This window comes from Azolla caroliniana, unplaced genomic scaffold (genome assembly GCF_043228905.1).
Source record: "Azolla caroliniana isolate FFs.n. ecotype wild unplaced genomic scaffold, voAzoCaro1.0.p SCAF_10, whole genome shotgun sequence".
In the NCBI taxonomy this organism is placed as follows: Eukaryota; Viridiplantae; Streptophyta; class Polypodiopsida; order Salviniales; family Salviniaceae; genus Azolla; species Azolla caroliniana.
The window spans coordinates 17,699,257-17,713,574 of NW_028230445.1; the positions used below are offsets into that span (position 1 = coordinate 17,699,257).

General features: G+C 38.0%; 2 protein-coding genes across 6 annotated transcripts; one reads left to right on the forward strand and one right to left on the reverse strand.

The window, feature by feature from the left end:
• The first annotated feature begins 431 nt into the window (after positions 1-431).
• On the forward strand, positions 432-4,143 carry LOC147859290 (cytochrome b561 and DOMON domain-containing protein At5g35735-like). Of its 5 annotated transcripts, none has more exons than XM_087326583.1 (5): positions 432-492; positions 1,874-1,947; positions 2,093-2,742; positions 3,267-3,515; positions 3,649-4,143. In XM_087326583.1, exons 3-5 carry the CDS (start codon positions 2,095-2,097, stop codon positions 3,982-3,984), a joined length of 1,233 nt encoding a protein of 410 aa, XP_087182709.1. In that variant the 5' UTR covers positions 432-492; positions 1,874-1,947; positions 2,093-2,094; the 3' UTR covers positions 3,985-4,143. The 5 variants fall into 5 exon arrangements, with proteins under 5 accessions (XP_087182709.1, XP_087182710.1, XP_087182711.1 ...); XM_087326584.1 differs by having other exon boundaries at positions 442-492; positions 1,884-1,947; XM_087326586.1 differs by lacking the exon at positions 1,874-1,947 and having other exon boundaries at positions 471-492; positions 3,267-3,520; positions 3,649-3,817.
• A 5,303-nt stretch (positions 4,144-9,446) lies between these two features.
• On the reverse strand, positions 9,447-14,061 carry LOC147859291 (peroxidase 57-like). The gene is made up of 4 exons (XM_087326005.1): positions 13,345-14,061; positions 12,105-12,293; positions 11,371-11,533; positions 9,447-10,336 (listed from the first exon to the last, which is right to left on the reverse strand). Exons 1-4 carry the CDS (start codon positions 13,660-13,662, stop codon positions 9,576-9,578), a joined length of 1,431 nt encoding a protein of 476 aa, XP_087182131.1. The 5' UTR covers positions 13,663-14,061; the 3' UTR covers positions 9,447-9,575.
• Between the last annotated feature and the right edge of the window lie 257 nt (positions 14,062-14,318).

The following is a 14,318-nucleotide window of genomic DNA, read 5'->3' on the forward strand; positions in this document are numbered from 1 at the left end:
AGAGGTTCACAAAGTTGTGTGATGCATTGCATACGATGTTTGTTCAGAAATCCTAGGTTTAGATGTGAAAGTAAGAATTAATGTTCGCTTATGACATAAGGTGGTGTGCTTTGTGTCCCACCCAAATCTTGGAAAATGAGGCACTCAAAGAAATAAAATATAAAAGTGTCAAGTGAGTTGAGGGTTCAATAGACAGTCTAGAATTAAAAAACTAGTGGTCACATGAGAGAGAGAGAGAGAGAGAGAGAGAGAGAGAGAGAGAATTCAAAAGTTAGCCAAGGTGTGGATTGCAAGAGATGTAACTTGCCAATGATGTTTCTTTTTTCTTCTGGGAGTGGGATGGGTGGTTTAAATGCCTCAATCGACAAATTAGTTCTAGTTGCTTTACTAGTTGCACACTATAAAAGAAATCGATGAAAACATTGGATTTTGAATCCTAAGTTTATTTCAAACGCACCAATATGATGCAATCCAGTACTTTTGCTTGCCATAGTATGTAATGCCTCTCCTTTCTTTATTTATGTTTGGGAGAAATGCACAAAATACCGCTAACATTGTTGGGCATTTTTCCATAGTATCCCAAGTTCTCAAATATTGCCTAATGGTGTTATTTATGGAAACTTAGGGGTACTCTAGTGAGTGTTTTTCCCTTTATTTGGTTGTAAAATATGTGTACCTAGCCCCATAGGTTACATTCAACTATCTATTTCCAAGGAAGAAAATAAAAAATATCTTATATCAATAATATTTGTATCTATCTCTTTTTGTATTAGGGCTTTCCTCTAGGTGATATGTCATGTTCTATCATTTTCTTTGTATATTAGGGTTGTATCCTAATGGTAAGCTCACTAATTTCGTCTAAATTAGTAGATGTCACAATGGAATGTTGGAGTTGAATACAAGACGTATTTCTCTCTTTCACCTTTGAAGCATAAATTGCATGAATTCGAACCCACCCATTTGGAATGAACTCTAGAACTCATTGAATGGATAACTTAATTTGAGGATGGCCTACACTTGGAGTGGGTTGGGTAATAACGTTGAGTTCTGCGTGATGTAATGTAATATATGTACAACCATATAGTGGCCTTAGGACGGTAGTTATGGTAACTAATTTAGGTTGAAATATTGGATGGGTTGGGTAATAACCTAGAATTTAGTGAGATGCTTTTATGTTCAAACCTCATTTTGGTTTTGGCTCAAAATAAAGACAATTTTTTAATCTTCATTAATTGTATATGCATTGAACCATAAACAAAACATGGAATAACAATTTAAGGAATAACGTGAATCATTCATTGCCTTCGCCTTCATGCATTAACTGTAAGAGACCTTAGACATTGGGTCCTATTGGGATATACAATATAAATGTATAATTTATAAACATGATGATGTTGCAAAGGTTTGTGCTTTCCAACCTTAAGATATTGGATTCAAATCTCAATAATGGGTTTGATGTTGTGTTCATAATTTCGGCTATGACTTTACAACATTTATAATGCCGTTTTTTTCTCTAAAACGATAACATTACCATCTTCTCCATAATCAATGGGAATGAAAACAATGATATTGTCATGCATGATGGGCTATTATTTATCCAATGCTTAAAATCAAATCAAATTGGTTTGAACAATGTTCTTGATGAAATTAAGTTGAAGTCATTAAATTATAAATGCGACCACAATATCATCTGTGCACTTTAGATGCTCTCAATCCAACCTTTCAAGTCTTGAATTATATTTCATGAAAACATCATATTTACACTATAGTTCATTGTTTGGATTTGAGGTCACAAAAAGTTTATTAACACCTTGGTAGTAAATCATGTAATATCATTGGTTGATGAATATACTAAGCTTATTATCTCCTCAAGTTGATGTTAGGTAAACAACCAAGTGGATCTACACCAAATTTGACCTTACATCCTAATCCTCAACACTTTTGGAGGTGTCAATTTCCTTTCCTTTAAGTTCACATCAAAGTATTGATCACACTCTTTTATGAATGAGCACTTTTACAACCCTATGACATCCTTGTTTACTTTCCCGTTAAGTTTAAATATATATTAAGTTTGGTTTTTCCAAATTGGTAGGCATGAATCTAGTGGTTCGGTTGTTGGTGGTGACTTTGATACTAGGGACACAATTGGAGTTAGGTGGAACATGTGAAACATCATTAAAATTAAATGGTAGGAGATTGTCCTTCGTAAAATGCTTGGATTTGGGAGCACAAGGAGCTTCATTAGCATGGAGACTAACATATCAAAACAAAAATGAGGTTGAGCTAGAGGTGGCATTCTCTGGGGTTGCACCGATGCATGAGGGTTGGGTTGGGTGGGGTTTGAATCCCAACATTGGTGCACCACAAATGGTGGGTTCTAGTGTGTTTGTGGCATTCCATGCTACAAATGGTAGCACACTTCTCCCCTATCGATTGACAACATCAACTATGGGTGGTACTCCCCTAACTTGCTCTACTATTGACTATGTTGTTAAAGACACTGCCCTCCAAATTACCAACAAATCCATGGTCATGTTTGTTCAATTATCTCTTAATGCTTCTCAAACACAACAACTCGACGCCATGAATCATGTGTGGAATCGTGGACCTTCTGTCACCCATTTTCGACCTGCACCTCATGCAACCCAACCTAACGATCTAAAGACTGTTGCCCAAATCAACATGACTTCAGGCTATCCTACATCATCGTCAATTTCAAGCACAAAGGGTAACCTCTTAAAGGTAAAGTCAAACCATGTTTTTTCTCCATCTAGTGGATACATGTACACATCACAATGTGTGTTATGCATTGCATGCACATTTCACTTCCATTAGTTTCTTCCACATGTGTGATGTTAGTATTTGTTTTGTATCAAAGTTCACATGTATTTGAGTGCAATGTGATCTATACGCATGTTGTCATGGGTGATATACATACATCATAAATATGCTTGACTTCTCCAATTTTCTTATAAATGTGTGTAAATGTTATGATCTGCATGCATTCATGAGTGTGTGTGTGTGTGTGTGTGCGTGCGCGCATATATGTGTGTTATCTTGATTCATGAGTTATTGCATATTAGCCAAGAACATAGGAAGCAACACATTATGATATTTGTTCTCTTGGTATTGCTATAGCATGTTGTACATATATTTCATGTCAGCAAAGAAATTTGAATCCACTCATACTCATTTCTAATAGGCATTTTGTTTTTTATGTTCTCTTCACTTCTCTCTATTAATGATCATGTCAAACATAATTGCAGACCCATGCAATTCTAAACACCATTTCATGGGGAATCTTTCTTCCATCAGGTGTTATGTTTGCACGTTACTTCAAATTGTTCTCAACTGCCTTTTGGTTCTACCTCCACATTTCCTTGCAATGTATAGGATATGTGTTAGGAGTTTCAGGGTGGGCTACTGGTCTCACCCTAGACAGCGAGTCTAACGAATCCGTGCTTCAAAAACATAGGAACATTGGAATGGTGCTTTTCGTATTCTCAACATTACAAGTAATGTGTGTGTACCATCACAATCCATACACCAAAAAAATAAAATATAAAAGGAACAATCAAATAGTTGAACCTTATTGTATATCATATTTTGATCGATTTTCTTGTGGTGCATTGGTGTGTTTGCTTGCAGGTCATGGCACTCGTGTTGAGGCCAAATAAAGAACATAAATCAAGAATCTATTGGAATATTTATCATCATAGTATTGGCTATTTAGTGGTGGTTCTCGGAATACTCAATGTTTTTGTCGGCTTCTCTATTATGATCCCCAAAACACTTTGGAGTTATACATACATATATGGGATTGTTATACTAGGAGTCCTTTCCCTACTAATGGAAGTCCTAACATGGATTATCTTCTTCAAAAATCGAAATCAACAACAAAGATTTGACATTACGATTTTTACACACACAAAACCATCTTTTAGTTCAACAAGTCCATTTGAGCATATTCTTAGGGTATGGTAACCATAGGCTACCTTAAAAGATTAGGATAACTTCTTACATTTTGTTAAAAAGGGGAAAACGTCAATGCTAACTCTTATTGTTTTAATATGAATAGTGAAATTTTAACATTTACAAGGGTAGAGTTTATATTACCCAATTTACAAGGTTTCTTTTTTGGTATTAGGGAAATTGTTTATCTAGAACATGGTAAATTGTGAGGAAAGGTGTGCATTATGAAAGAAGGTATATTAATGTGATATATTAATGTGGTAACCCATGATGAAAGGTGTGCATCATGAGAGACAATCTATTTGTTTCTTGAAATGTTGCAATAAACTCAATTTAGATATGCTTGCTTGTTAGGTGATGCGGTAAGAATTCTAGTGCTTTAGTTTTCTCACGCAAAACTTGGCAAAGCCAAATCGGATTCAGCTTTGTTAAAAGACATCGTGTTGTGAATAAATAAATGCAAGTTATTTTTGTATTTTAGGGTTGAATTTCAATTTGGAAAATTTGTTTTTCATACATCGAATTATGATGTAGCATTAACATTCATGGGAGACCAATACAACATGTAAATTATAGTTTAGACCATGGCAATGATTGAACTTAGGATGATAACATTGATTCTACGGTGGACGCATATTGTGTACGGAGCTGATTAGTGACTTTCAATGTTCACAATATTTACTAGTGGAAGTTGCGAATAGAGTGACAGTGTGAATGCAAGAGAAATGTGCGTAGATTGAGGTTTAAGTTTAAAATATGGAGAAAGTAAACTTGAGTGTGATCAAAGATATATTGTGGTATAGTGTGATATTCACACTCCACCACAACTAGTTTAGGGCAAACTACATAGTCAATGAGTCACCTTGTCTCGCATTAAAGAGAATGTGATCTAAGTCGTTGGGCAACAATGGTACTCAAGACTCGATACCACATGAACAAAATGCAATGATCTAGATTGGTTCATGTTTCAAAATATGGACACCTTTAGAAAAGCCTCCTACTCTATATCCCAAATCATCCATGTCAGACAAAAATCTTGTCAGAATCCCATGATTGCACAAAGGTCGAGGACTTCTACACCGTAAAAACTATTGAGCTAGCATTACAAAATTATTGGTGGCCACATTTATGGAATCTAGCCAAGGAATTTATCAAACTTTTTGATACACGTGCCTCCACCAAATTCCTCAATCATTACCCTTATGGTCTTCTACACCCCCTTTCAATTCCAATCTAACCTTGGGTTTTGATGGTATCAAATATGCACCTTGAATGTAGCACATCGTCAACAATATGACTTTGTTATGGTAGCCACTAATTGGTTACAGTGGTGCTAGTTTTATTTTGTGACCTAAATCCACCTCTTATATAGAATTGGTGGATCTAATACACACAAATATTGTTAAACTATAAAAGCTCCCAAATCATGGTCTAGAATTCATTCCACCTTTCTAGAATTGCATGTGTTTCAATTCCTCAAGATCTCAACCAAGTTTTCAGCAATATGTCACCTTTAGACTAATGGTCATATCCTCAAGAAATATGTATGGTGTATGGTAAGGTATCATCAAGCTGAAGATTCAATTCTTACCACTACCCAAGTTTTCCTACATGAATACAATATATTCCTCAACCAATATGAGTCCATTCTTTGTTAATTACAATTTCCATCCACATTTCAATGCCAGATGTAACCTCTAGTTTTGTAAACCCTTCCATGGAAGAATGTGTACGTACACACAAAAGGCATTCATCATCGCTTGATCATCATGCTTACTCACACCCAATGAAGACATAAGGATCAAGCTAAATAGCATTGAACCACTACGATGCAATATTTGGATGACCCATTGCACTTAACTAAACCACAAGAGGTTGAGTCTCTTCCGCATCATGAAGCAAATAAACCCAATGGCTTTTTTACTCCGGTCTCCACACGCTTCCAAATCCGCAATGTATTCCACATTATGCTTGCAAGACCTTATCACACATCCTTGAGTTCTTATTAAAAATGTGCACAATCACCATTGATCAAATTCAAGGACAAAAATGAGTACAAAATCACGGAAATGACCAATTCGACAAAGACACGATAGAAACTCTAGATTCTAGATTTGTGGCAAGGCTACACATTGTCTAAAGCCACTTGGGAATGGATCGACTACCTCGTGCAAGATATGGTTTAGGAGTACTCTCTTCGTTATCTTCAGAAACATGCATCTCTTAGAAGTCGGGGATAGAGGAGGAGATGTTGCCACAACCACCAATGAACTAAGAGTAGTACATGTGTATGGGTAATATAGATATTGTAGGGATACTATAAGGGCTAGAACAGGATTGTGAGAGTTTGTGGAAATTTGATAATTGTGTGATTGTGAGATGGCATGGATTTACATGCTGGTCCCCTCATTCATGTCCAAGAGATCAACATCACTCATTAGATGTAATCATAACCTTTGTCTTGAATCTTCTCTCTTCCTCTTGTCGATTCTCTCGCTTAACTCTCTCTTCTTGTTGCTCATCTCTCATAGCCTCACATTTGCCCGAATGCCTCGTCTGTTTTGCCTTATATATATTTGCTTTCTCAACATCCATGAAAAATGTTGGAATTGTCTTTATGTAATCACAATAACTAATAACTACAAGTCAATGGCTTCAACAAACCAACTGGATTGTGTGTGTGTGAGTGAGTGAGTGAGTGTGTGTGTTTTGAAGGGTTTAAGGCTTAGACCATTTGCTCAAGCGACAAATATTTAAATAATTGAAATTGACCAAGCAATAAGTGACCATTTAATAACCAATTAAAGTTAGGAAACCCAATTGGAATGTGCTATCCCATGAGCTCTAAATTTGAGCAGGTTGACATATTGAAGGACCCAATTTCATCCCAATTTGCATATAATTAGCTATAGGTAATAGACAAGTTTTTGTATTCAAAATTGAGATTGTTTCCACAATATGTGTAGGACTAATTTCAAAAAGACCAAAAAGTGCCAACCAAAGTAAATGTGAGGACTACACCATCCTTAGATTCCAAAGCAAAGGATTGTATGTCTGTGTCAACAAATAGCTCTGCATTTGTCTCTTTGAGTTCTTTCTGTTGCGTGGTATAACTAACGTCAACATAATAATGTGTTCTAGTATAATCCAGAAGAAAAATGATTATTTTGAAAGAACAAAACTTCCTTACAAAACATGAGAGAGATGTTAGTGACATTTGATTGTCGCATTGTCTATAACCTAGGCTGGTTTTATAGCTAAAGTTTGGGAAAATAATTGGCACATGTACATGTCATAACTCTAAAATATTGTTGCACCAATCCAATGTTTCTTGGAATCATATGCAAATGAAATACTATGGGGTATTATATATGCATCCAACTCCTAACAATGGTGAACCCTGAGAACTTAAATTACAAATAAAATTATTTTCAATTTCGTATTTGCAGCAATTTTGTAGTGAGCACTTCAATGAGCAATCAAAATCAAATATTTCGCTTTTATCTCATTTCAGCCACTCGACTTACAAGTAGAGTGGAGCATATGTCACACCAAATATCTCAATGATACCAAGAACGATAAAATGTGAAGGACACAACTGGTGACAGATATCATCGTGATGATAATTGTGTCGACCAATGTTGATGAGTCATATATGGCCCATCACGTTAAATAAATTTCGCACTAGCCATCAAAGTGTATGGTTCAATGAATTGAATGGACAATGAGACATTAAGTCATGGTCCATAGCCGCATGTGGGCCGTGCATGCATGCAAGTTGTTCCTTTTTTCACTTTTCTCTAACTTACAAAGGTGTATCATGATATAGTACAAGACGTAAGATCATGTGCATTCCTACAAAACAAAATCTCATAAATTTCATTAAGCATGTGACTTTTTTACATGCATGTAGAATGCTTCAATTGTTCTTGTTTAAAACTTTGAGAGAAAATAAAAGAAAGAGGAGATTTATCTAAACCTTTAAAGGTCGTGTGGTCATGTCCAACCAATTAAAGCGTTACAAATATACTGATGCAACAGTCCCTCGACACTTATCTCGAAAGGTGTATGTATCCTTATCCAAGTATGATGTCAAGGATTGTACAATGGTGGTCCTATCCATAATTACATGACACGCCCATAATTGCGTCTTCAAATTATTTTTCGTTAGAAAAGAAAGATTACGCTCATGTCCAAGTGCGAAACCAATGGTTTTGTGGCATCTTTCAAGAAATGAAAGCATTGACAAAACAATAGTGAATTCCTGTCTTCAAATTCTCCGTCCAAGTTCCAACCAACAAGGCAACAACCAAGTGTCAAAAGGTGCAAACCCATCATTGTTGTGATGAATAAATCTGTGGGTGTTTAAAGACAATAAATAGGAAACTAATGACAACCATGTAAAGCAACATCGTTGCCAATACAAGTTGAGCATGTACGTTATGAATTGAAAGAATTCTAACTAACATGAATACGCGGAATTGAAAAGTAAATTCACGCAAAATAAATAAAAAAACTTCACTACAGTATAAAGGCAAGATTACGTGGGCATAGCTAGGCCTAACCAAATAACAAGATGACATATTTGGAGGGGAAGGCCGCATCATCACTTGGGTGGGACGCATAATGAACTAGGAAATTGTAAACATAATGATGGTAGTGAAAAAGTTTTTGCTTTGCAACTTTAAGAAAGTGGTTTCACGTCTAAACCAAATAGGTGCTCTTTGTAAAAATAAACTGGTTATATGTAAGCGTACTGATAGTTTGCCCCTAAAACCGTACCTTTATCAATGTCTCAGTCACCTAAGGTTTTGAAACAGTATACCATTATTAGCTTAGGGGCAAGCAACGATTGCCATTGCGAGCTATCTATGAGCAATGTACAAGGCAACTGAAATAAAAAGATTTGTAACAAATGTGAAATGAAGATAGGGACCCTCTACTCGGATCAAGATTTTGTCCAAGTTCGGCGAGGTCTCGAAACGATGAGAGGGAAGAATGTGGATAAGATTTATTTGCTCATAGGGAGGACAACTAACGGATGGTTGCAAGGCTACGAAGACGGGAGATATATGTTGCGCACGGACCAGATAGAGGCAGCCCACGAAAGGAACGCAATAAAGCGGGATTTTGATTGACTAATTGATTGATTGATTGATTGATTGGCTACAAAATGTTTGGTTGTTGGTGAGGAACTAAGTGAAAGAAGAAGCTTAAATCTTAAATTATTTATGAAGGTGGGTGTTTTGTTTGTTAGGTCCAATAAAAAACAAATCTCGTTTGCAAAGAAAAAGCAAAAAGCAAAAGGCAAATAAGCAGCTCAATTTTATGGAAGGCATTTTATTTTTTTTAAACAGACTGACAATAATAAGTAATTAACGATCATTTTTTGGGGTCTTTTGTACATATACTGTATACATATATGTACATAGCAAAATAAATAAATAAGAGAGAGAGAGAGATAGAGAGAGAAGAGAAAAACAAATTTCTCGATATAAAATATGGATAACAAAAAACATTTACATACAAAGCAAAAGCAAAAAGCGAGAAGACTCTCTCTCTCTCTTGCTTTTTTTTCTCTCTCTTTCTCTCTCTCTCTTCATTTAGGCTCCTGCTTTTCGGTCTTCCACTTGGGCGGCCGGCGGCGGCGTTTCTTTCCGGCCGGCGCCGCCGCTAGTTCCAATGGCCTTGCTCTTGCTCTTGCTCTTGCTCTTCCGCCCGTGGCCCCCCCCCCGCCCATCTTTCTTCTTCCCCTTCCGCCCGCCGGACACTTTCCCGCCCGGGCTCCGGCCCTCGTGGTGCCGGCCTCCACGGCCGGCCGGTTCCGGCCCCAACGGAGACACGGGAGCCCCGCCTCCGCCACCACCCAAACGTGGAGAACGCGAAGAAGAAGGCCGAGCCTTTTGTCCGGGCCCGAACCCGGACCCGGACAACGAATGCGGGTTGGACACGTTGCACCTCCGGCGCACCTCGCCCAACGGGTTGCCGGGCCCCGTGAGCACCCCGATGTTGCTCATCTTCACGAGGGAGCGTGCGAAGGCCGGGAAGAAGGCGTCGGCCGACGTGAACTTGGCCACGAGGGACGCGGTCGACGGGTCGGCCGTGATCTCCTGGTCGATCTGGAGGATGCCGTTGCCCGACTGGATCATGCGGAAGTAGTTGGAGTCGAAGACGTGGGGCGTGGATTGGTCGAGGTCGATGGGCGGGTCGGCATTGCTCTCGGTGAAGAACGGGTTGGGGCACACCGTGGACAGCCGGTTCACGAGGCTCGTGTTCATGTTCGGGTCGGCCGCCCCCGTGCCATGGAAATTGAAGAGCCGGTCGTTGAAGAAACCGCACAGTGCTGCACCCACTGTATGTGCACCTGCAAATTTTTCATTTTTTTATTTTTCTATATGATTTCATATACACATTATATTATATATATAATCTATCTTCTGACATTTATAATTGTATATAATCTCTCTTTTGATTGAAAAAAAAAAAATCAAAAAATTTGTCTTTGTTTCCTTCTTGTTTTGCTAATGATTTTTTTTTTGTGTTTGTGTTGTTTTGTTTTCCTATCCCTTGTTTTTTTGTTTTTTTTTTTACTTCTCTGACTCTTGACTTTTTGTTTTTTTGCATCTGCTATTTGACTTGACAAATTTTGGAGTCTTGATCAATCATCTACCCATCCATCCATCGACTTGACCAAAAATCCTACTCAAATGATTTCCTTGCTTATCTATTTAAGTAATAATCCATACACACACACAGAGTTGATTGACTGACTCGCTTGAATTGACTGACTCCATTAGACCTACCCAACTGGATTGATTGACTACACATACTGGCTGAGGACCAAAGTTCCCACATTGTCAAGCCAGGCATTCAGTGGAAAATACAGTAATTCTTTTGCTACTGAAATGATTGGGCAATGCACAGTCCAATTCCCTCCCCCTCCCATGACGACTAACTGACTACATAATTGAGAGATTTACACTTGAGAAATCCAGGAATTGATGCCTGCAGGCACCACAGCAATTGACTGTTTCCCTATATAAATACTTAATAATACTAAGAGAGTTTTTGAACTGATTTTTGCTCAGTGGAACACATTTCTCTCCTGGTTTTGAGTGTTAGAAAGATTTAACATCATCATTCATAGCTAATCAAATGCGCTTTTCTTCCATCATTGGTATGTACGCTGTAATTTTCAATTGCTCACTGTCAATCGGGGGCTTTCCAGCTGTATTTAAAAAATTTTAAACTATTGAAACGATTCTTTGTGATCGAATTTTATAATTAATGGCGCCGATTTGATTGGATTGGATTGGATTGGACTGAATTGAGGTTTTATGGGTATAGATTTTCTTTTGATCAGCTCCTGAGTAAATTATATTACATATTAGTAATTACCTAGAAGGGCGACCATGTCATCTGAGTCGAGACCTTTCTCGATGAAGCTCTCTCTGGACTGCTCCACAGGGAAAGCTGGGCTGGGCAGCGTCAGGGCCTCCTCCTTCACAGACATCTTCCCGTCCAATCGCCCCGTTGGCACATCGAATTTTGGCCCTCCAGCCTAAGTTTCCAAAAAATGCACAAAATCAGGCCCTTTTTTGGTTCCAAATAGTGTTAAAATCGAGTGATTACTGCACTAGATAATCGTGATTAGTGCGACACAGCTAATCGTGATGATTTTGGGAGTTAACGGATTCCTCCTGATGTGCGCGCACAGATTACTTGCTGTGATTAGTGCACATTGACCCCCCCCATTTATTAGTGCTAATTAACTTAACCATCATGCCTAATCCTGACGAGGCTACTTACCCCAGATTAGTGCTACTTAACCCTGATGATTTGTCTAATCCCTTCCTTGATCCTCACATTTACAGTATGATAATCATCTCTCCATGAGATTAAACTGGGCACACCATGATCCGCACATTTGATGCGGATTGAAGAATTAAATGCAATCTAAAGCTTCATTTCACCTAACAATCTAACCCTTTACTCATAATAAAAACAGAACTTTGCTCTAAATACCACTAATTAACCAGAATAAGAATGTTCATATGTCCATTACCCCTGCACAATATTAATCTTAAACCTCTTTCGATAGTGAATTGATTCATCATTGCAAGTGTACTTACAAGAAAGACTGAATCACGAGTGGCTAATACAAGAATGTCTGCACAGGAGACAATGCCAGGGCAGGCTGCTTCTAGTGCTGATTTTATGTCGTCTATAAGATCGAATCCTCTAATGGTGAGATTAGGCAGGGCTTCTTTCTCAGCTTCATGTCCAGGCTTGGAATCCAACATTATAGATGCGTCCGTTCCCTATTACACATTAGAATCAATAATCGTTATCATCAGAATGAAAAACAAAAAAGTTATCATCAGGGTAAAGGATCTACACTGAGAAAGACAGAGGAAGCTTAGTAGTTAAGCATTAGTCTTTGACTACTAAGCAAATAATAATTAGAATGCACATTGCACAGAAATTAAAGCTGAACAGAAGAAATTAGTAAAGCAGAAAGGTGAGCTAAATAGTGACATACAGTAGAGAGAGAGAAAGAGAGAGAGAGAAGATTAATTAAGCATTGCTGGAAAGCAAGCATCAGATAAATCCTTCATAGTAGATCAAACAAAGGACGCACATATTTTCAGAGAAATTACTTGGATAATTAAAGCATTTGAGCAGAACAGGTTAGGCAGCTAACAGTGAGCTATCTGCAGAGAAAGAAAGTGACCTACATACAGATAAAAACAGAGAGTGAAGATTAAGGCATGTGCAATGGAACAGAAACATATGCTACAGAAATCACATTTCGCGGAAACTGATCAACCAAAAAGATTGAAGAAGATATACTGGATCTAGAAAGGGGCTGGGCACAGAGAGATTTCTCAGTTAATAGACTAATTAATAGCTCACACTGAGCTATATATAGAGAAAAAAAGTGATCTAAACACAGAAACAGAAGGAGAGTGAAGAATAAACCATGAATTGAAACGTTGTGCAGAAACATATATTAAGAATGCACATTCCTCGGAAACTGATCAGAAAACAAATTTAAAGTCATATTGCCTACACAGATAAATTAGAAACGAGAGAAGGTTAAATAAGCATTAATGGAAACTGGAGGGGAAGCACCTATTAACACAGGGAACTGCACAGAGTTAACTAATTTGAGAGAAATATCAAAGAAAGAAAGAAAAAAATATATATTGAGCTACAGAAGACCACGATGTTAAAAAAGAAGATTTGAGCTTTAATGGAAACGTTACAGCTCAGGAACTTCGAAAGAACATTTACAGAGACTAGAACAACCGAAGGTCAGATGGATTAAGGTTTGACGGTAAAAAGAAGAATTCATAAGCAAGGCCTTACTCTGACGAAGGAGTCATGGAAGAGCATTCGAAGCAGAGCAGGAGTAATGGTTTTATCGATGAGAAATCTCTTCTGAACAACAGAAAGAACGATTGATTCAGCCTGCGGGCAGGCTTCATTGTAAAAGCCGACCACAGTCGCTGCATTTGAAGGCAGAACTGTTGTTTTAGGTGCAGAAGGTGAAGATACCAGCTTAGCCAACACAGTAATCGAAGGAGAAGAAGACAGAAGAAGGTAGAATGTGAAGAGGAAGGTGGATATGGAGAGAGAGGTCAAGGACGGACAAGGAGGAGATGGGGAATGTAGCAAATTAACCATAGCTGGCGTTGTCAAACAGACCTTGTCTCGCGGCTAGATCTAGACAGAAGACGATGAGGATGCCAAATGACAATGATATTGAAGAAGAAGAAGGAGAAGAAGAAGAAGAAGAAGAAGAAGATTACAGTAATGGTAAATGGTAATTTTTTGCAGAAGAATAGTGATGGCGATGATGATGAAGAAGGAATTTAATGAAGAAAAGAAAGATGCTTCTGATTCTGCTCAAGAAGAAGAAGAAGAAGAAGAAGAGATTGAGGAGGAGAGATCGCAGTTTGAACTGCTTCTGGTTCTGTTCACTGTTTCAAGCCACTCCTGATTCTGCTCAGAATTATGCGCTGATGTGACTGAAAATCAAGGAGGCGAGAATTTACGCTACTGATGATCTGTAAGAAGAAGAAGAAGAAGAAGAAGAAGAAGAAGAAGAAGAAGAAGGCTATGGTGGGTGTCGACGAAGGAGGAGAAGAGAAGAGAAGAGAAATTGTAAGAAGGAAGGGGATGAACAAAATGCGTGCTGTGTTAACACAGCCTTCTGCTCTGCTAATAATCCGCCATGGCTCAAGCTTAGGGTTTTCTTTTGGGAAGTGTAGGAAGAAGGTCAAAAAACTGTATGTAGCCTAATCGTCTGCAGGGAGAGATGCTGTGTTTGTTCATTTCGG